At 43.4% G+C, this 23,602-nt stretch overlaps 1 protein-coding gene and 1 non-coding gene across 5 annotated transcripts in view; one reads left to right on the top strand and one right to left on the bottom strand.

Annotated features, from left to right (window-relative positions):
- The window catches only part of LOC117713908 (cytidine monophosphate-N-acetylneuraminic acid hydroxylase), a 92,610-nt gene extending 72,050 nt beyond the window's left edge, over positions 1-20,560 (top strand). For 3 of the 4 annotated variants that reach the window (XM_076939235.1, XM_076939234.1, XM_034510443.2), the window contains exons 13-16: positions 1,422-1,538; positions 4,007-4,122; positions 7,151-7,247; positions 8,331-9,459. In XM_076939235.1, the coding sequence (XP_076795350.1) occupies positions 1,422-1,538; positions 4,007-4,122; positions 7,151-7,226 (309 nt within the window). In that variant the 3' untranslated portion in view covers positions 7,227-7,247; positions 8,331-9,459. Of the gene's footprint in view, positions 1-1,421; positions 1,539-4,006; positions 4,123-7,150; positions 7,248-8,330; positions 9,460-20,263 lie in introns of those variants that run through there. The other variant, XM_076939236.1, reaches the window with a different exon arrangement.
- LOC117714502 (U6 spliceosomal RNA) lies at positions 19,410-19,515 on the bottom strand. The gene has a single exon (XR_004607571.1). It is a non-coding gene; the product is annotated as a U6 spliceosomal RNA (small nuclear RNA).
- Positions 20,561-23,602: the final 3,042 nt, after the last annotated feature.

The following is a 23,602-nucleotide window of genomic DNA, read 5'->3' as shown; positions in this document are numbered from 1 at the left end:
CACTCATATGGCCGTGGTAACCAGTAGGCTGCATTCCATGATTTCCAAAGCCACTTGTCATTCCTCCCTCAGAAAGCACACATGTACAAAGCTCAGGTTCTATGCTTCTCAAGGTCTGCCAAAAGCCGAGCAGGCTGGAGATGCAGATCTGTGTAGAGTGCATGCTTTGTATGCAGGAGGCCCTGGCTTCAATGCCTAGTATGGCAACAGTCATACTTAGCAGACAGTGGGTGCAAGAGGAAGAAGAGGCCTGAGGTAGGCAGTGGTCAGGGCAATGGATCACTGGTGACACCTGACTTATGTCTGGTGCCTGGGGTTGTACAAGCAACATTCTTAGATGACGGTAGGATATGGGCAGCACTCACAGGCACCCACAGGGACTGGCTGCTCTCAGGAGAGGACCAATCCTCAGTTTACTGTGCAGCCCCTGAGCATCAATACCAGGTCACACTTGCTGTACGCCAAAGTCACAGTTCTCGAGAAGCATGTTTTTCATACCAGCCTGTGGCCATATTTTCCCTGGTCAGTGATGATCTAAATACTGTGTGAATGGGTTGGTGAAAGATGCCAGTTCTCCCCACCCACCTCCTTCTTGGGATGAGTTATTTTAAGATGAGACAATTTTTATATTTGAGGCATTCAAACATTCTTCTTTTAATGGCATAAAGGAATAGGTATAAGACCATTTATATATTTTTAAATATTATAAAATGGTGGTACTTAGATTAGCTCTCAACTATTTTTAAGAAAATCATCTTTAAAACTCAAAGTCCTGGGAAACTGAGTGATATTTTCACTTGGGTAATCAATCAGCTTGAAAGTAAAATCTTTAGAATTTTTGATGATTATATTTCTTTAAAATTTTAAATTGCATTTATATATGTTTGTCTGTCTGTCTGTATTTGTGTGTATGTGTGTGTGTGCTATAGTGAGTGTGTAGAGGTCAGAGAGCAACTCGTGGAAACCAGTTCCCTCCTCCCACCATGTGGGTTCCAGGCACTGGACTCATGTGGCCAGCCTTGGTGGCAAGCACCTTTACCTGCTGAGCTGTCTTGCTGGCCCAATGAATGCATTTCTGTTTAGCTGCTCTATGATGTGAGACATATATTCCACATCTCACGTTCCCCCATCTGAAGGCTTCCGGTGCTCCTTGCTGTCACATGGCTAATACTGCTCTGTGCTGCGGAAGTTCCAGTGGTGAGAGGAAGCAGTTTTGCTGATGTGGAAGGATGTAATGCTATCAGCTCTCAAGAGAAACTGAAATAGAGGAAGGGGGAAGTAGAGAGGGAGGGAGGAAGATGAGGGGGTTATTTCAAGCCACTGCTATTCTTTAATATAAGATTTCCATAGTCTTCGAATTTCTTAAAGACCTCTACCACTTGATGAGTGCTCTACCGTTTACTGCCCTGTAATTTGCACAGATGATTGAAACAGATGAAGACTTCAGGCCTTTTCCCGGAGGGTACGACTATTTGGTGGACTTTCTAGACTTATCCTTTCCAAAAGAAAGACCCAGCCGGGAGCATCCTTATGAAGAAGTGAGCAGCCCCCCTGGTGGGGTCCCTTCCTCTTCCTCCCTCTCCTTTCCCTACCCACTGTCCTCTCTCCTTCCCCTCCCTTCTCTTCCTGTCTTTATCACTGTCCCGTCCTACCACCACATCTTTCTGTTGACTCAGAAACACAGCTCAAAAATAAGTATGGCATGATTTATCCTTGCCAAATATAAGTGACTATGACCTAGGGACACAAGTAAGGATTGCTCCAGTTCCACATACTACAACGTGGAGATGATTTAGGAAGTTTTAAATTTCAGAATGAAGTAAAGTCTTAAGGGATTTCTCAAAGAGAAGAACATCAGGTAAGCAGGTCACAGCAAAGCAGAGAATGCTCTGCTACAGTCTTCGCAGGCTATCTGGTGACATTCTTAGCTTTTGGGACGACGGAAACTTGTGGTCTGCTAAGTTAATGCATCCCAAAGGTTGTGTCCAATAAGGCAAGGGAATGTTGACTCGGACACAGATGGGTGATGGGTGGCTGTTAAAGGAGCTGAAAACGGCCTAGGATGATTTGGACTGTGGTTTATATCTCTCCAACATCATGAAGTTCTAGTCAGCCAACCAGCCTTTTAGAGTTCTTACAACTGGAGTGGATTTTCATCCTGGGTACTTCATGGACTCTTCAGTATCCAAGAGAACCTCAGATAGGTAATCTGTAAGAAGACCTTTGCTACAGTCATGACATCTCCAGTGTTCTCCTAAGCCAATTGTCAGAAGAAAAACAGATTCATTAAAAGTTCTATTATTCCAAGGTGCACTGGGAGAGCACAGAAGGACTAGTCAGCCTGGATTCTCCCTCTGGGGCCTCCAAAATAGTGAAGAATCGCCATTTCTTAGGCCTCCGTGAGGTATAATAAAGATCCCCACAAAGTGTGCTTAAGTTCCAGTGAAATCAGATGCCTTTCTAGGAATCCTCATCTTTATCCCCCAGCCATGACCCACTCCAGTGGCTACTTAAACCTTAGGCCGCAGACATGATTTATCCCTTCACTTGCACAGCCATGGACATAAACTGAGTCTAAAAGGTTTATGCTCTTCAAATATGCAGCTAAGGAGCAAGCCAAACTCTGAAGGTAAATGTCAAATCAGGCTACACAGAAAAGCAAACGGAGTGTGACAAACATTTGTGAGACTTGGCACATGACCATACAACCAATGCAAATGGCCCAACAGAGCTTTCATAGTAACAGTTCTTTGAAACATACCTGTCTAACACGTTAGTGACAAGAGCACAAAACAAACCAAGGACTGAACCGGGAGAGTGCTCCAGGACCGCTACATACCATAAAACCCAACAAATAGACTCTTCACAAACAAGGCCAGAAGCCAAGGACTCTTTTCCTTTATCAGCTCAATATGTTCACAGGCAACTGATACCCAAGGGTCAGAGAATGAAGAAAGCTCCCTGCTGGAAATCTACCTCCTTCCAGCCAGTGCATTGGTGAGTCACAGGTTAGCTTTCTGTCTGGCTGTTCCAAAGTTGTTGTCCATTGACTTAGATTCATTTAACACCAGCACTTTACAAGGAAACAGAAAACAAAGTCACAGAAATTGAGGTTTGTTTCTAAACTCAGCCAAGCTGGACCTTTTTTCTTCACAGTGTCGCAGTTTTATACAGATCACCAGACCAAGCCGGAACATACGCACGTTCACCTAAGTTGTCCAAACTGTACCGAGTCTCTGTACAAGGCTAATTCCTCCTGGACACCAGGACCTCAGGTTATCCCTTCCCCCAGCATCGGATATACAAGGAAATTTTAGTAGTCTGGCAACAGCAGAATTCCATCTCGGTCTCTAAGGGAGCTCAGTGAGTCTCTGGAGAGGGAGTTAAGTCAATGTGGACATGTTTTATGGGGCTCCAGTTTCCAGCGAATCCCTTGACATGGCCTTGCAATGTCCAGGTGGTGTGGTGGGGAATCCTTAAAGACTTTAACCTCCTGACTTAAGGGAGCCCTGCTCCTTGGCAGTCTGGACATACCCACTTGTTGCCATGAACACCAAGGCAGGTGGCAGCAGGCCTGCTGCTTTTGGCAGTAGTATCGTTTCTTGAGCACCTAGTGTATAACTTCATGTTAAGTGTTTTCTGGTCATAACAAGACTTACTTGTTTTCCCTACAGCTCTATGAGGAATGTCACCTTTAATCATCATTTTATAGATGAAGAAGCTGAGGCAGTAGTTATTACATCGTGAAGCTTGACCCTGGATTTGAGCTGTGGATCTGCCCAGTTGGCCCAGCTTCTCATCGGTGCCCTGCTTTCTGCCACTCTGTCACTGCGTTCTTGGCTCCCTCCTGTTCTCAGCCTGTGACCTGTATCCAGGAGACTTCTCCCTTTCTCCTTTCTTTCGCTCTTCACTCCTGCCAGCATGGCAGCTACTTTTTCTGAGGATATGGGGGAATGAACTCTCACACTGCCAGGGCCCCCTGAGAGCTGCTGTGTTTCCATTTCAGATCCGAAGCCGTGTGGATGTCATCAGGTATGTGGTGAAGAATGGCCTGCTGTGGGATGACCTATATATCGGATTCCAGACCCGACTGCAGCGGGACCCTGATATATACCATCATCTGTAAGCCTAGCCTGAGAATGCTCCATGCCACGGGGCTGTGGTGGGGGAGGGGCATAAGGCACAGGGTGCGTACAAGGAAGTTGTAGTCAGTGGCTAACTGTGTTCCCTAAGTTAGCAGACATAGTAGAGGCTCCATTCTTTTTCCTCTGTGTTTTTAAGATAACGTATCATCCTGTAGCCCAGGCTAACTCCTGACAGTCTCTACTTCACCATCTCTCATAAGCTGGGTTTACAGGAATATACCATCATCTGGATCTTCTTTTTAACAAAAAAACAAAAACAAACAAAAAAAACCAAACAAACAAACAAAAAAAAACTCTTGAACTCAGTGTTTTGTAGACTGGATGGTTTACAGGAATAACCCACTTGTATTTGTGCTTGCTCATACTCAGAAACTCCATGTATTATGAAGACCACATTTGGAATCTGAGAAAGAACAATTTTCTGTTTTTACATGTATAAGATCAGTAAAGGAAATGTAGTCTTATCATCACTACTGGCCCTATGAAAAAATGAAGACATTTCATTTTTAAAATTCCTATTATTTAATATGTCTGGGTTGCAGAGATGGTTCAGCAGTAACAGGTCTTGTTGCTAAGCCTGCTGACCTGAATTCCATCCCAGGGGGACATATGGTAGAAGGAGAGAGATGACAACTGAGTGTTGTTCTCTGACCTCCACATATATACCGTGCACACGTGCATGCATTCATATACACATAGAAACACACAAACTAATTAGAATAGAATTTTTAAAATTAGAATATCTTAAGTAAAGCCCTCTAGAGAGTGCATTGAAATATTCATTTATATATTCCAGACCCGATTGCAGCGGGACCCTGATATATACCATCATCTGTAACTTATTTCCTTTACAATTTTGGTTTTCTTTATTTGGTTGGGTTGGTTGAGACAGGCCCACACTCTATAGGCTGGATCAGCCTGGAAGTCATGACATAACCTAAGCTGTCCCCAAACCTTCCTTGGCCTAGCTTCCAAAATGCTGAGATAACAGGTGTGAGCCACCACACGCAGCCCCCCACCTTTATTGTCTTAAAACTGTATTTTAAAGTATTAAAAATACTTTAAATAAATACTTTAAATAAATAAATTTATTTAAATAAAGTATTTAAATAAATACTTTAAATAAAGTAGGCGTATGTGTCTGCTACAGCCGTTATGGTTTCAGCTGTCCCTCCTGTGTGTGAAACCTGTTTCCTGCCCCTCCCTCTGCCCTCTCTCAGGATGACTCTTGATAAAGGGCCATGTGTCTTCCTGGCCTGTATCTCTGCACACCCACACTTCTGTAGATAGAGTGTCTTCAATAACATGTCACATATTGTTGGGGGTAGGGAAGAAATGATACCACAGTATCTCAGTGCCAGACCAGTATAGACATTCTGCAACTTCATCTAGAATATTCCAACTACACCCCAGAGCTGGCTTTTCTGCCCATCTTCTTACTCTTGGAGTTGGGACATACACGTTTTGTTCACTTTTTTCTTTTTCTTTTTTCTTCTTTTTTTTTTTTAAAGAATTATTTATTTTATGTATGTGAGTACACTGTAGTTGTCTTCAGACACACCAGAAGAGGGCATCAGATCCCATTACAGATGGTTGTGCGCCACCATGTGGTTGCTGGGAATTGAACTCAAAACCTCTGGAAGAGCAGTCAGTGCTCTTAACCACTGAGCCATCTCTCCAGCCCTGTTCATTTTCAACAGAGCACATGTAACCAGTGCTGTAGAGCAAAAACACAGGACACCCCACATTTCTTCCTCTGTCTCAATGTGCTAATTCATGGCAAAGGAGTCAGAACAGTTCCTCTGTATGCACATGTGCATGCATGCATATATGCATGGTTATGCATGTGGAGGTTATAGAATGCTCGGGGTGGCTGCATAAAGAAAACCAGATAAAGGGGACCCATGGCTCAAATCCATCTTCAGGGTATTGAGATAAGGTGGAAGTGTGCACAGTCAGGCAGTTCAGCCAAGCTGTGGTCTGACTGGGCCATTACCTCAGTTCTCAATCTGTATAGCAGGGTGGATGGAAGAAGCCCTTATTACCTCTCCTCACTTCAGAGAATGAGCCGGGTCCTTCAGGAAGGTCACTTCTGTTCCTGGTAGAGCCTCACCCCCTAAATGGATAGTTGCCCTCATGGGGTATTTTATAGGGGCAGAGACAAGAGGGGGCTTTGTTCTTTCTGGAAATCAAGATGACCACAGGTTAGGATAGTGAATTATCTTTCCATCTTTAGCCTTTTTAGCTTTAGCTTTAGCAGGAAGCTAGGGTAGGTAGGCAGATACCCCTTAGTCATTAACATGTCAGTGCAAAGCCCAGGAGTCTGAGCTGCAGTAATGGAGACAGACAGAGAACAATTTGTGTTTGGTACCTGGTTCATCTTTCCTTGCCTGTTTCCAAGCATACTGTGAGGTTTTCCCAGCAAGGACATTTCTATCCTCACTCTAACACCAGCATGGCCACCACCAGTCATTCGCCCATCTCTGTATCTTTTCTCCCATGGGCATTTTAATGCCAGCCTCATATGCCAGGATTCAGACCTCCTTTAACAGTCTTTGGCCATTGAGCCCTTCCTGTTTCTCACCATTTGAAACAGTGGTTGGAGGAATCATGCCTGCATCTCTTGGCAAATTCCCTGTGTTTTCCTCAGGGTGAGTTCTTATGTGTGCCATTTCTGAGTCTAGTTCAGCAGTCATCCAGATCATTCTTCAGGAAGCAGGTTCATCTTCCCACATCTAAGGGGATGTGGTCACCTAATACTCCAACCTGATGCTTTGTGTATCTTGTATGAAGGTAACTTTCACTAATAGGAATTACTTAAAATGGGCTCACCACAGACAGATAGATGTCATCCTGCTTTAAGGGACTCTGAAAACTCAGAAACTGAAAGAGTAGGGCAAGACTTACCTTTGGGGAGAGCTGAGACCAGGCACCAAAAAAAATTTCTGGCCAAGAAAGAGTCATCAACGTTCAAAGCTCATGTCTCTCTGCTTTGTTTCTTGCAGGTTTTGGAATCATTTTCAGATAAAACTCCCTCTAACACCACCCAACTGGAGGTCGTTCCTAATGCACTGTGGTTAGACCAGACCTGGCATGTCCCAGGTAAGCATCGTGTGGGGCTAGTAGACACCTAGCCAACTACCCATGGCATTCACTTCATCACCTGAATTACAGGAAGCATGACTTCTAGGGGATCATGAAAGACAGATAACACAAAAGCACTGAGGTGTAAGAATAAATATACAAAGATATAAAGAAAACATAAAGACAACTAGTAAGATCACCCTCTCAGAGGTCTCCTTGGAAGAGTTGAGGTGACACGGACTGCTAAGGAAAACAGGTGCTGTTTTGGAGAGAAATCCTGAGTCCAAAAGGAGAAAGAACAATAAAACTGGGAAAGAGAATTGCTGAAAGCAGTGGCTGAGGCAGAGCCTAAGGTCACCTTTTGTGGCACAAGTCAGATTTGTCCTTTCCACAGCCAGACATAGAGTCTTGTTAGCCGTGCTACAAAGCTTGTTCCAACCTACATGTGAACAAAAGAATACATGCTGTGGAAATGGTAATTTTCTTGACCCATGCATTTATATTTACTTATTCCACCAATGCCTACCCCTTTGTATTTACTATATGTAAGAGATGACTCAGTTGAGAAAGTGTTTGTCATACATATGAGAATCCAAGTTACTCCTCAGCATCCATACAGAAAGGCAGGCTTCGTGGGGCATGTTTGTCATTCCAGTGCTGGTGAGAGGAAGACAGGCAGAGCCAGCCAGCCTAGCCTAACCAGTGGGTTTCAGCCAATGAGATCCAGTCTCAAAACAAGGTAGCCATCTCTTGAGGAAGATGCCTGAACTGATCTCTGGCACACGTACAAGTTCCTGAACATACGTATAAAGTAGACAGTGTTGTATAATCACCCCAGTGCACAGCACCACACCCACAATGCATAGTTTTGTAGGTGATACACATTCGAGGAGGAAAAGAACACATTTCATAGCTTGAGAAAATAACTGACAAAAGCAACCGAGGGAAGGAAGGGTTTGTCTTAGCTCACAGGACACAGACAATGTTGTTGGGGAAGGCCTACAGTAGGAGCAGCGGCTGGCAGGTCACACTGTGCCCCAGTCATCTCAAAGAGATATGGACATTTGTGCTTTGCTCACTTACTCTTTCTATTCAATCTAGGACCCAAGCCCATAGGACAGTGCCTGCACATTCAAGATGGGTCTTCCCTGCTTGGATAAACCTTTCTGGAAACACTTTCATAGACGCACCCATAACTACCATTATTCATTAACAGTGTCTTTTATTCAGAGACAGCAAACAATGCCCCCAAATCAAGAATTTGATCTTACATCTTGAATGCAGCAGTTTATGCCAAAGAAAACAAGTTTCTATTGGCAATGGACAAACACTACATTTAAGGGATGTTCACATAAGTGTCTGTTGTACATTATTGCATAGACTGACTCAAAACTATTTTTATTGGGGCTGGTGATGTGGACTGGTAGTATAGCATGTGCTCTGAGTGCATGAGACTCTGGGTTCCACCTCAGTATGCCCGCAAATACATCTACACTCCTGTACAAGAGATCCAAGGAAAGCCAAGAATGAGGCTAAATAGAAATAGAGCCTAACAAAAGGAAAACATGAGTCCCAGCATAGTAGAGACAGGAAGGTAAAGCTACAAGACTCCAGCAGCAAAAAGGAAGAAAACTAGAGGAGAGATGGTGGTCTGGGAGGAAGGTGGAAGAGACTGAAAGAAAATGGGAAAGAGGAGGTGCTGCTGGAAAAAAAAAAGGGGGGGATGTAAAAACAGCTGTGTTCTTTGATAGATCTGTCCAGGGCTGCTTCAGAACAATGTTTTCAGTTTTTCAGAGAGCTGTTGGCACCATCTCCTTTCCAAACACAGGCAGGGAGCCCAAAGGTCCCTTCTCACTAGAAATACTTTGATTCTGTTGTGAAATATGTCAATCAATTAAGCCTGGGAGTTTTCATAGTTCAATAGATCTTTGATTGATGGCTCATGAGAACACTAGTTAATAATCTTAAAGAGAAAATATTTTTTAAAATCTATAGAAAATAAGAATCTTTGTCTTCAAAATAACCACAGCAAAAAGCCATGAAAAAGCAACTCTTGGTGGTGGCACACGCCTTTAATCTCAGCACTTGGGAGGCAGAGGCAGGCGGATTTCTGAGTTCAAGTCCAGCCTGGTCTACAGAGTGAGTTCCAGGACAGCCAAGACTACACAACTACACAGAGAAACCCTGTCTCAAAAAAACCAAAAAAAAAAAAAAAAAAAAAAAAAAACAACTCTTATAGAGTTTGAAAAACATTGTTTCAAATAGGCAAAGAGGTTGCTTTTTCTGTCTATTTGACTGTTTCTGATGTACTCATGTGTTTCTAAGGAACTGTAATTGTTAACCAGGGTTCTCCTTTGCATGTTGTTTTTCTATCTTTTACCTGCCACAGTCAAGTGCACTCTCTGACTCTGTCACCTACCTCTTGATTTTGACCTCAGAATTGCTGCCTAACTTTAATCAATGGAAGATGGACTATCTCCTTCTCATTAGAATAAGCAGCAAGAATAGTAGACTATTCTTGTTTATATCACACTAGGAAAAAATATAAATGCTTGGAAGTCAGAAATTAGACTTTGTGATTTATACTAGAGGGTAAATTATTGTTACTACTAAAATAATATAATGTTTATCCAAGTATATGTTCAGATGTATATCTTGGGCAAATAAAAAATTGTTTTAAAATAGAAGTTTATGTCTCACTCTGTAGCCCAGGCTGACCTCAAACTAGTGGCAATCCTCCTGTTTCAGTAGTCCAAGTGCTGAGGTTGCAGGAGTCACCACACTGGACTAAGTTCTGTAACTTGGGATAAAAAGTCTCACCTTTCTACTGAACTCTTCGAAATGCTGCTTTAAAGGTTACCTTGGTCACCTTTTCATTTCCTGATATCAACAGTTCTCTCAGCCCTCTGGAGAGAGACTTCCTTCTCTCTGGCTTGAGCAAAAGTGAAATTGTATTTGGTAGGTTTTTTTGTATCCTTTAATGAAGTTTAAAGGAAATTCCCCTTTTAGTAATGAGTTATAGAAAGGATTGGTCAAAAAAAGTAAGAGAGGTAGAGAGACAGAGAGAAAGAGAGAGAGGGAGGAAGGGAGAGGGAGGGGGAGAGAAAGAGAGAGAGAGAGAGAGAGAGAGAGAGAGAGAGAGAGAGAGAGAGAGAGAACAAGCAAAGTATATGATCATAAAGAGAGGCCTGAACACAAACCAGGCTGGCCTTAAATTCCTGGTCCTCCTGCCTCTTCCCCAGTGCTGGATCACATGCATGTGCTAATCGTGTACCACTCATGAGCACCTTTTTTAGTACAAAGAGCGACAGAAGCATAGGGAAAAGACAGTCTTTAAATATAGCACTGGGTGACTTGGTTGATAATGGTGGGTAGGACTGGAACTCACTCCTAAGCTGTACAGAGGCAGGTGTTTTCTTTAACATGAACAGAACCTGTCATTTCCAGTCAGACAAAATGACAGCATTTTTGTGACAGAGTAGTTTTTAGAAAAGTAAACACTCTGAGCTTTGAAAAGCTTGTACCCATCTCTGGTGGCTGTATGTGTACACCACCATAGCATGTCCGGGCTTCCTAGTAGAGACACTGTGGACAGTAGAACTCCCCCACAGAGACTCTGGGAATGTCTGCTTCTGTCTCATTGACATAGCTGTCAGTGTACACACAGATTCATAGCATGTTCTGAAATAAGAAGTGTTCCTACTCTTGTTACTCTCCTTTATCCACATTTTAAGGCAGTCATTTATTCACCATTCATCCAGCCACCACACATTCATTCAGACATTTGTCTGTTTATGTCATGCAAGCTGGCCTTGAACTCCAGATCCTCCTGCCCCCATCTTCTCAAGGACAATAATTCATATACAGACTACCACACCCCTTTTCAAAGCTATGACACATCTGTCTAGAAACTTAAGATAGTTTATCCTACTATGGTTTATTTTGGAATATCATGGGCTATGGGTATGGCTCAGTGAGTGTAGGCTTGTGGCCAAGCCTGATGACTTGAGTCTAATTCTTGGAACCAACATGGTGGAAGGAAAGAAAAAACTCCTGAAAATTGTTCTCTGACCTCCACATGTGCATCTAGGCAAGAGCAAGAACATGTATGCTCCTGCACACACACACACACACACACACACACACACACACACCAAAAAATTTAAAAGAAAATTGTAACAGAATTATTATTAACAACTGTTTCCCCATTCAGATGAATGTAGATTGAGGATCTGAGAGTGTGGTGAGGGAAGTGAGGAGGCAAGGGCTTCTAGAGAGAAGGCCTGAGGAGGGCACGTGGTGTGGAGAGTTTTAGTCAGGGTTCTCTAGAGAAACAAAACCACATGCACATGGGCACATTATAAATGATCAAAACAAATAACCCTAGACACTAAGAAACCAGGATCCAATTCTTAAGGCTGGGCCTCAACTGTTGAGGTAGTTGCAGAGCAGAAGTCTCTCACGGGGGCGGGTGCAGGGGGATGACTGGTAACTCAGTTCACATGCAGGGTGTTCCAGTGGTCACAATCTGGGGATGGGCACCAAAAGGCTCCAGAGAGCTGCTGGTCCTAGCCCACAAGGGAAGCTTGAGAAAGCTGGTTCTACTGTCAGAGAAGAAATCGATCGGCGGCATCAACAGAGCACAAACCACCCTGCAGCAAGAGGGGAGGCCATGCAAGCAAAAGGCGACATGACCTTCCTTCTGAAAATACTCCCTTTTCTCTAGGTTCTTTCCTGATTTGTGGCCAGTTGACACCATACCCAACCCCAACATGGGGCATTCTATAAACACTTTGTGGAGTCTACACAGTTGGCATGCTTGAGTGGTTAAGAAAAGTACAGTTCAGCCAATAAAGTTCATGCCATGCAAATGTGAAGAACTGAGTTCAGATTTCCAGTACCCCTGGTAAATGGCTGGGGTTATAATGTGTGTCATGATCCCAACACTAGGGGGGAGGGGATGAAGAGACAGGGGGAGCTCTGGAGCCCATTGTCAAGCCAAGCCAGCTGAATTGATGAGCTCCAGGTTCAGTGAGGCGCCCTGTCACACAAAATAAGGTAGACAGTAATTGAGGATGACACCTGGCATTGACCTCTGACCTCTCAGCACACAGTCACACATCCAACACACACACACAAGTTGTGGAAAACCTGCAACTGAAAATATTTACACTGATGACCTGGCTTTCCCAGGACTCACTCCTTTCACGGGGCTCTGCTTCTCCCAATGGGTTCACAGCCATCGTCTAGAGCACTGGTTCTCAACCTGTGGATCATGAGCCCTTTGGAGGTTGACTGATTCACAGGGGTCACTTAAGTCCATCAGAAAACACAGATATTTACATTACAATTCATTACAGCAGCAAAATTACAATTATGAAGTAGTGATGAAAATAGTTTCATGGTTGGGGGAGGGGTCACCACAACATGAGGAGCTGTATTAAAGGGTCCAAGCATTAGGGAGGTTGAGAACCACTGCTGTAGGGAAAAATAAATCTTGTCCCAAGCACACACAGGGATTCCTTCTTCTTTCCCTCTCTTCTCCTCCTTCTTCTTCCTTCTCCTTTATTCTTCTAACTGCATCTCTGACATATTAGAGAAAATCAAACCGATCTTTTGATTTCTCTTGCAGAAAAATTTGTGGACTAGTACTTGTCATTTTTGAAGTATTATCCTTTAAAAACTGACATGATTTCAACTGGTGATTACGTCCATTAAAATGCATTCCTCTTGTGCAAATAAACACTGTACTGTGTCCTGTAAATAAGAACAAGAATACAAAAGCAAAGTAACAAATGTCGCCACCCACAGAAACAATGTAGTTTTTTTTTGTTTATTGATCCAAAGAGGCATAATGTTTATTTTTAGAAAATTATATTAAGAGATCTAACTTTTAGGCTGGATATGATGGCGCACGCCTTTCATCCCAGCAGTCTGGAGGCAGAAGGAAGCAAGTCTCTGTGAGTTCCAAGCCAGCTAGGGCTAATCTAAGTTTTATGTTAAAATAAGAGACTACTTAATAGCATGTACATATGGTTTTGTGTGTATGTGCATGTGTGTGTCCACATGCTTCTGTGTGTGTGTGCATGTGCATGTGTGTGCGTGTGTATGTGTGTGATACATTTAGATTCTTTCCATTGGCTAGAATTCCTGAAGCTGGGTTACTGAACTGTGGCTTTTGATGACAACTGCTCAGTCTTCAAAGGCATGTATAGGCCTGTGTGTATGACAGCCCTGGAGTCTATATTTACATAATTTGCATATGCATGTGCTGGTATGCATTTGCTGATTTTCTATGGAGTTCCACAACATTGATTCTGCAAAGATTCCTCCCTCTGCTGTTTGCAAATAAGTTCTGATTTCATTCTTGCTGTGATAAAATATACTGACAAAGGCAATTTAAGAAAAGGAGGTTTATTTGTCTACAATCATGAGTTACAGTTTATCATGTTGAAAAAAGGAAGCCGGGAACTTGGAGCAGCCTGTCACATCCTCAGCAAAAGTAGAACAAGAACAAATAGAAGTCTGCTTTTGCTCAGTGTCCTCCTTACATTTATACGTTCCAGGCCCCAGACCCTGGGAACAGTGATACCCACAATGGACAGATCTTCCCACTTCAGTTAATGTGATCAGAATGATTCTTCCCAGATGTGTCCACAGGCCTACCTCACTCTTCTACAGTCTCTCTTTGAGACTCTATTTCCAGGTGATTTAGGATGTGTCAAGTTGACAAGCAGAGCTGACCATCACAGACTACTCTCTCCTAAAATTCCTTTGGAGGTTGGGGTATAGTTTAGTGGTACTACATCAGTCTATACAAGCCCCAGACCATCCCCCAAAACACCACCAGTGTGAACACACACACACACAATTTCCTAAATGCCTTAAGGGTGATCATATTTTATGAAAAAAAGAAACTACAAATGCTTTGAAATATGCAGGATTTTTAAATTATAAAAAATTGAGACTCTACATGTTTGACATGCTATTTTGTTTTTCATTAAATAAATTTATTTCTTTTTAAATAGTGTTTCTATTTATGCATATGTGTTTGTGTGCGTGTTTGTATGTGCACCACATGCATGTGTCTGCCAAGGCCAGAAAATAACCGCAGATCCTGTAAAGCTAGAGTTCCAGGCAGTTGTGAGCAACTGGACATGGGCATTGGGTATCAAACCTGGGTTGACCTCAAGAGCACCAAGACTCTAACCATCTCTCAAGCCTAATTTATTGACTGGAGGCAGGGACCACACATGCCACGCAGGGCAAGCTATGTGGCAGGCATGTCTCTGCTCAGCCATCTCTCCAGCACAATGTATTATTATTTTAGCAGTAGAAGACCAAAGACAATTGGCAAAATAAGATAGCTGTCCAGAATTTAAGGATATTTACGTTTTCCTTTGGACTCAGTGACCTACTCTAATTTGAGCGAGATAATGCACCAAGGCCTTGGGAAACCGCAATGAGCAAAAGTTGTCAGTAGGTGGCGGAAGAGCACCGCACGGCGCGGCTTAAGCTCCATGAGGCTCTTGAGCTGTTTGGTTGGGAGACTATCACAGAGAAACCATTCTCTTCAGGAGCACCCAGAGGAAGGAAGGCTTCCTCCCAGCACATTCCGTTCCTGGATTACCTGTTTTTATGGGAAACCACCTAAGGCATTCAGGTTACATCTCGTACAGCAGAGCACTTATGAGGGCATACGACATTTTCATTCCTTCTGCCTTTCAGATTGAGGATAATCAGATCATAATTTTTCTTTTCTGAAACAAGATCTTGGTATGTATGTAGCCCAGGATGCTCAGACTCTCAGCTCTCTTCCTGCCTCCATTCCACAGCTCTGAGCCTATAGGAATTACAGGCTTACCTCTGATTGACAAGTGTCTGTTTTCCCTGAAAACTCTGAGAACCAACTGTACAAAGAAAGAAAAGGGTGTTTTCGTAACTTGCCGTAGAGAACAGTTTGAGTTTTGCTTCATTAGAAAGAGTCACGTTTCCTCTTGTCTTCTGGGCCGTTGCCTTCTCCTGTCTGTTTCTTCTCCTGTCTGTTTTTACATCTTTGGGAGACTGGAGATCAAAACAAGCTTGACTAAGGCCTTTATTTGTGGACATTGTGTCCAGTAAATACAAAAAACACTAGATTGTCTGTCTTAGTCTGTTTTTGTTGACTTGACTCAAACCTAGACATTATCTGAGAAGATGAACCTCAACTGAGAAAATGCCTCCATCAGATTGCCTGGAGGAACATCTAAGGACATTTTCTCAATTAAATATTGGTGGAGGATGAGGCCTCACGGAGGCAGTGGTCTTAGGGTGTATAAGAAAGCAGGCAGTGCAAGCAATGGTGGGCAAGCCAGTAAGTAATACTCCTCTATGGCCCCCGATTCAGTTCCTGCTTCCAGGTTCCTGCCTTCAGTTCTTGTCCTGATTTCCATATATGACAGAGTGTGACCTGAGTGGTAAAATGGAATAAATCCCTTCCTCCTCTAGTTGCTTTTCATGGTGTCTTATAATAGTAATAGAGACCCTACAACATGGGGCTGGAGAGATGGCTCAGTGGTTAAGGGCACTGACTGTTCTTCCAGAAGACTTGGGTTCGAATCCCAGCATCTACATGGCAGCTCACAACTGTCTGTAACTCCAAGATCTGACATTTCCACAAAGATATACATGCAGGCAAAACACCAATGCACATAAAATAAAGGTAAATGAGATTAAAAAAAAAAAAAGACGGAAAAAAGGAAACTCCAAGACACTCCTCTAATGATATAAACTCTTTTCATCTTTCTCTTTTCTTTTCTTCTCTTTTCTTTCTTCTGTTTTCTTTAGAAAAGATTTTATGAGGACAAAGAACTTACTAGGTAGCTCAGGCTTACAGGTCTACTTGGAACTCCCAACAGTTCTCCTATCTCAGTTTCCTGGAAGCTGGGTTTGCAAACATGAGCCACCAGTTCCAACGTGAAAAGTCAGAAGAGGTGGATTCTTAGTGTGTTCTCAGCCCCAGCCTAAGGGTGATCAGGAAGTGGAGTCTTTTTATCACAAACTAAGCTAGGTGGTATGGCCACAGATACCACACTGTCAAAGGGCCCAGCCCTGTGAGGCCTTGTGTTAGTGGTCCTCTTGATACTCAGAAGGATGGTCCCTGCCCAATAGTCTACTAGAGTGTATATGGTTATTTTGGGATGGTTCTCTCAGTACAAATCTGTGTAGACCTTTAGTTCACTAACACAACATTTATAGAGTCTTTGTTTCAGTAGCTGTAATTGACTTGTGTATCCAGGCCCCAGTCAGCAAGAAAAAAATTCATCGCTCTCTGTCTCGGGCTCTCTCTGTCTCTGTCTCTCTGTCTCTCTCTCTCTCTCTCTTGCATAAAAGAACCCTAGGGCCACAGTAAGCTGCCTTTCTAAAATAGGTCAGATTCTTGCAAGGCCAGGCAGCAAAGTGATGTTTCTAAGGACCGCAGGCCAATGTTTTCCTGGAAAGATTAATTAAAATATCAGCGGCTTCACAAGCCAAGAGCAAGCATCCTATTGCCCTCTGGGTAGGAAGATGCTATTAAGTATTAGGTTCAACTAGACTTTGGAGTCACAGTGACCAGGACTCTGGGGCTATTACATCAGTGAGTCCCCACTGTCCTCCCCCTACCAGTTCAAGCCCCACAAACCCTGGTACATCTCCAATGGCACTTATGGTGGATCATTACGTGTCTGTCAAGAATTATTGTCATTACATTAGCTTTGGATATAGCACACAGTGTTCATGAAGCCAGGCTGGCTCCAGCACCATTACCCAGAAAGTGTGGCATCTGTGTGCTTGTCCCAGAAGAGACCTAGTCTGAGCTTAGAATTTCCTTTTCCCATCAAAAGGACAAAACTCTAAACGTCTGTCATGTCTCTTAAGAGAGACTTGGGACAGGAAGGAGGCAGCTGAGAGATAGTTGAGTGTCCTGAGCAAGAAGAAAGGGCTGCACTGGGAAACAGAAAAAAAAATAATAATAAAAGGAGGGATTCCTCCCAGGGCAAAAATTCAGCTGGGGCCGTAAGTTCACAGAGATTGTTAGACAAAGCAAAAACTGCATAGAAATAAAAATGCAAACCACAATTCACGATGCTATTTTGAAATGAACTTCTCACTCAGTCCCCAGGAGAGGAATAACTTTGAATAGAGAGGAGAAAAGAACTGGGTCTCCAGAGAAAAGCCCTAATCTGAGCATGTCAGCTCATCAGGGGTCGCATCAACTTACGCTGGAATCACTGGGCAGTTCCCTTGGGACACTCATGGCTTCTGGAGCTTGCATAGAAGGTGGTTCCCAACTTTAAAAGATTTGACTTACAATTTTTAAACCTCATGATGGTGCAAAAGTGTACTCACATTTTATCTTTCCCTTTCATAATACTTTTTCATACTAGACACTTTATTTTTAAGTTTGTTTTTGTGTTAGCAGTTTACTCAGTTACAGGCTAATGTAATCATAAGGGAGACTAGACTGGGCTGTGACATTCCACTAGTTAAGTTTATTTTGTTTGTACCCCTGATTGACCTGGATACAGCCTAGGTTGGCCTTGAACTTGCAGTGATGGATCCTCTTGATTCACTCCCTGAGTACTAAGCTAACAGCCAAGTGCCACACTGGAGTTGGGTGGGTTTTTTTTTTTTTTAAATGTTTTTAGAAATATATTTCCATGTTCATTGCATTGTAGCCCATAATAAGTGAAGATACATCACTTATTATGAGGGGCCTGAGAGCAAGTCTTATTCCAGACACGATTCAATTGTTTGTGCTGGTTTTCATAGCATTAGGACCTGAAGAACCATAGGTGGCAGAAGATGAGGTCTTCAGGGACCTGCCTCATCAGAGGCATGGCTGTCTTTTCAGGGGCAGATCAAGGGAAAGTACGTTTTCCCCTCTGCATTGCTGTGTAGCTACTTCCCAAGCACTTCTGCCCCAGACCCATCTAGTTCCCAGTGCATCTTTCTTCCTTTGCATCCAAGGATCCCTGACTTCTCTATCCTGTACCTTCTGCATCCATCTCTCCTCTTCTGAACCTCAGAGCACCAGGCACCTGAGCATCTACTCAGTAGCCAGGCAAGGAACATGAGATGCTCTTGACTCAGGAGATCAGGGACAGCTTGTTGTAGCCTGTGGTCACACTGCCTGATCCAGCCATGCCTTCCAGGAATATTCATTAGTAATAACAGTTAAGACATCCACAGTCCTATCGTATACCACATAATCTGCCATACAATACAGCATGCATTGATTCTGTTGAAATCCAAACGTTTTTGTTATCCTATCTCAGCAACAAGGAAATGGGTTCTCAGGGAGCTAGACACCTGGTATGGCCAAGGTCAGACTACCCCTATGGAACCAGAATCTGTACTTGTATCTTTCTACCCTCTCTATGGTACAATGAAGGGACAGAGGAAGTGGCCTTGTTGATCTTGTTTCCCCAGAACCTTTGCAAGGATTCTAGGCGAGTTTATAGCTTGTACCCTGGGTGACCATCAGATCTGTACTTATGAGGAATGAGCCCCTAGCACCCAGCAGTGGTGTGAGAGAAAGTGGGGACAGATGAGTAGAAACCATCGAATCGTTCCTTCCTCTCACAGCCCTGCCTGCTGACTTCCCTCGGGGAAGATGCCTTTCTCTTCTACATAACTGTCTGGGTTTTAAGGGGACATCTGGATATTCTTCTTTTCCCAGCTGCAGCAGCAAAGGTTTGAATGTTTCAGATTCTTGGTGCTTTCAAAGTTGGGTTATGTCAACAAGGCTGTCCTCTGAGGATATTAAAGAGTATGCTAGGGTTTCACTCGCAGGAGGAACATGAAACAATATAGTAGCTTCCAAATTATTAACATTAGGTTAAAAAAATACTGAATATTTCATTACCAGTACAAATGGCTTACTTTTATCCACAGCTCTCCGTTAAAATGCAAAACTTTTTAAATATTTATTTTTATTTAAAAAAAAAATGATGTATATGTGTGTGCACATGCCTGTGTGCCCTGGTGCCATTGGAGTCCAGAAGAAGATATTGGATGGGTTTGGAGCTGAAGTTGCAGGTCGTTGAGAGCCACCCAGTGTCCATACTGGGAACTGAACATGGGTCCTTGGCAAGAACAGCAAGTGCTCTTAAACCACTGAGGCATATCTCCGACTCTAAATGCAAACTATTCTTAAAATAAAATAAGGAGTGCTTCACGAATTTGCATTTCATCTTTGTGCAGCGGCCATGCTAATCTCCATACCATTCTAGCTTCAGTATGTTGTGCAGCCAAAGTAAACACAAATGTAAAAATTTTAATAATCACTGTTGTTTAATTGCCAGCACCAGGGGAGATGGTTTCCTTGGCAACGTGCTCACTGTGGAAGCATGAAGACCTGAGTTCAGATCCCTAGCACCTATGTAAAAGGACACCTGTAGTGCACGCCTGTAATCTCCACATTGGAGAGAGGGAGGCAGGAGGATCCTTGGGTTTGCTGGGAAGCCAGGGTATCAGAATAATGAGTGTCAGGTTTAGTGAGACCTTCTTCTCAAAAACTAAAGTGGAGAGAGAGAGACAGAGGAAGATACATAGCATTGAACTCCGGCCTCTATACACACGTGCACATGCGCAAGCACGAGCGCACATGCACACACATACACAATTTAATCACCAGTACAGTCCCACATAAAACACACATTTAAATTGTTCCAGCTCATCCATGTTATTTCATTCCACTGAGCTTCTGTGCCCTGGGCTGCAGAATAATATGGGGTTTCCCTGCCTTATGACATCACTAGGATGAGGACAGGAAACGATGGCAGTGCTTAGCACAGTGCCTGAAATGGGGCTACAGCTCAGATAGAGTTCAGTCTTATTCCAGTTTTGTATGAAGGAACCTGAGACCCAAAGAAATTGTCTTTCCCAAGTCCCACAGCCAACGCCAAAACCTCCCAGTGAAAACCGTTAGCCACTTGGACTTACTGCCTTCCGTAACTATTGGTTCAAATACGTAAGTTATGAATTGTTTAAATTATGTTTCATTCTTTCAGACTATACTGCGACAAGACACAGTCAGTTAGAGCCTAGAGTCCTGAGGATCAAAGCTGGCTAATCCACCCCTCACCCACCCCTTTGCATCACACAAGAGGCTGGTGGATGGAGAGGCTATGAATGTGTTTCTGTATACTCATCACTGCTGTTCCCTTCAAATTGAACCTTTCCCCACTGGAGGAAGAAGGGAAATCTCATGAAATACAGGAAGTTAAGAACTGAGTCATTACCATGCTGGGTGGGACTTTCCAGTGGTGTGCTACCTGTTAGCCTCCCACGCCCCTGCATGTAACTCTAATAAACTCGTCGGCTTATAACATGAGACTCTGGTCACATTACTTTCTTGGTCATTGGTGTCCCATCTGAGATGCAGACATTGGTGTCCTTGGATATGAGGCTGGCCCTTGTCCCTCTAGTCTTTGGTACCAGCTTAAACTTTTATCTATCAATAACAGTGAGTGGACCATGGATGGCCACCACATGCCTCATGTGTCAAAGAGGGATGATACTGAGATTTGGGCTGGGGTGAGAGGAAAAGAGCTGCCCTCTCCTTTGAGGCTAGAAGTGAGCAGGTGCTGCTGGAGCCATCTTTGTTCCCTGGAGATGAAGCCAGCTCAGAGGAAAGAGAAGCTGACAGATGAAAGAAACATTTCTGATAAGAGTATTCTGGCACATGATCCATCTCTGCTCCCAGCCAGTCTGTGGAGATTAGTGAGCCAACTAAAGCCTCCTTCGTGCTCTAGCTGCTTCAAGTTTCTGCCACTTACAATAAAATGAATCCTCGTTGAAAAAACAAGAAGATGGATTATCCTTCTTGTAAGGATTGCAGCTTAACACCAGGTAAGTCTTTACCTCTAAAAAAATGGATTCTTGTGGTGGAATTCGTGGAAGAATGGTATAGCTTTCCCATTTAGGATCAAGAACTATACCACCTCTCACTGCCAGCCCCTTGGCCAAGTGCAGGATTCTGTAAAAACCCTCTGTGTGTGTACAGCACATTTCCATATGAACTGAACTAGAAACTAGAGATGTTCAAACCCCACCTTCCTATGAGTCCCTCATCTGCCCCATTCTAAGACTGGCCCAGATCAAAGACTGTCTCCACTGACCCAAAGAAGCTCCTGGCTTGATTCCAGGCCTGAGAAGGTCAGGGAGGCGAGCACCATTCAGAGGGCTTCTCCCTACAGCTGCAGCTGCAGGCCCTGCAGTTAGAATTAGGAACATCACTGAGGATCAGCTGAGCTGGAAGCATGTCCTAGAAATGCCATCTCTCAGCCCATCTCCCGTTACAGTCCTCTCACCCTACCTTTCAGACAAGTGCTGCACATGGCAGCAAGAGTCTTCTTTGTTTTTATTTTGAATTAAAATGGCTTTTCAGTCATAAGATGCTAAGTTCTGAGAATCTAATGCAGAATCTAATGCATAGCTAGCAACAGCAGATAAATAATCATTTGCTAAGTGAGTAAGTCTTCAATGTTCTTACCAGCCAAAATAAAATGGTAGAGGCTGTGTTAACTAACTAACCTGATGAGCTTCTCATAACATGCGCATGTCAAGTCACATTATGCACCATGCGTTCATAAAAAGGTACTTGTGCGTACACCTAACACAACAAAGGAGGGAATACAATAGACAAATTGTTGACCAAGTATGGGTAAATAAATAAGCTGGCGGCTACAGAGATGTGTTTGCCAAATAACCACATCTTTGTACACATGTGTTAGCTATTGTCCTCTTCACTCTCACAAAACACTCAGCAGCAGCAACTTATGGAGGGAAGAGTTTGTTTGGGCTGGTTTCAGGGGTGGCAAGGTTGGTGGTGGGGGTGTAAAGTGACTGGTCACATCACTTCTGCAGCCCAGAAGCAGAGACCTGAATGCCAGCACTCCACTTGTCCTCTTCTGTGGTGGTTTGAATACGATTGACCCAGGGAGAGGCACTATTATGAGGTGTGGGCTTGTGGGAGTAGGTGTGGCCTTGTTGGAGGAAGTGTGTCACTGTGGGGGGGGTGGACTTTGAGACCCTTTTCCTAGCTGCCTGGAAGCCAGTCTTCTGTTTGCCTTTGGAACAAGATGTAGAACTTCCAGCTCTTCCAGCACCATGCCTTCCTGGACACAGCTGTACTTCCAGTCATGATGATAATGGACTGAACCTCTAAACCTGTAAGTCAGGCCCAATTAAATGTTGTCCTTCATAACAGTTGCCTTGGTCATGGTGTCTCTTCACAGCAATGGAAACCCTAAGACACCTTCTTTTATAAAAGGCTAATTTTGTTATTATTATTATTATTATTATTATTATTATTATTATAAAGATTTATTTAGTTTTATTTATGTGTATATATGAGTTTCTACTTGTACATATGTGCTCCACATGTGTTTCTAAGTGCCTTAGAGGTCAGATAAAGCATTAGATTCCCTGGAACTAGAATTATAGGTGCTTGTTAGCTGCCTGAGATGGATGCTAGAAACCAAACCCCAGCCTACTGCAATAGCAGCAAGTGTTCTTGTCCATGAATACATTTCTCCAGCCTCTTGCCCTCTCCATTTTCAATCAGTGTGAGACCCCAGAGGAGGAATTAAGATCCAGATTAGCTCTTTCCACCTTAGTCAAACCCTCTTGGAAATGGCCCCTGTTCTCACCCAGAAACTTGTTTTTTAGGTGATTCCAAATCCTATAAGTTGAGAGTGAGGATTTACTATCACAATATATAGAACATGTGTATGTGCTCATAAATACTAAATATTTACACATACAGATCCATGTGTGTGAATAGATACAATCTAAGAATAAATATGAAAATTCTCCTCCAGCAGGAGGGGAAACCAGAGGGGAATGAATGGGGGCATTGCTGATTCACATACCAGACAAATTAAAGCCAGACAACAGGAACAGCAGCCGGGAGAGTGGGGCTCCTCACAGCCTCTCAGTGGATGTGACCCAGTGAAGATGAGAAAGAGACACAAGATCAAATCTCCAAAGATCTGTAGGTGGGTTTCTTTGGAGATTTTTCTATATTCATTCATGGATCACAGAGTGTTCGGGCCCAGCCAAGAGCTGTGGGATTGTAAAAAATGTTTCCAACAGAGATCTAGAAACTTGCTCTAAGAACAGGATCCCTGTGTGGTTCATTAAGGAGAGCACAGGGAAGCGTAGGTGGGAAAGAAATCAAGCACACACTGCCTGCCAAGCTAAGTCCCAATCCAGGCCAAGCAGGGCAGCTTGTAAGAGCACATTGCATTTCTAATGTGCTCATGTAGGAGCAGGGCTGCCAGACTCCCTCCCTGGCAATAGGCACTCTTAGGAAGGCCTGCCCTGGGGTAAGGGAAGGGCCTTCT

Source organism: Arvicanthis niloticus, chromosome 8 (genome assembly GCF_011762505.2).
Source record: "Arvicanthis niloticus isolate mArvNil1 chromosome 8, mArvNil1.pat.X, whole genome shotgun sequence".
NCBI lineage: Eukaryota > Metazoa > Chordata > Mammalia > Rodentia > Muridae > Arvicanthis > Arvicanthis niloticus.
This window is presented reverse-complemented; position numbering and strand designations above follow the sequence as displayed.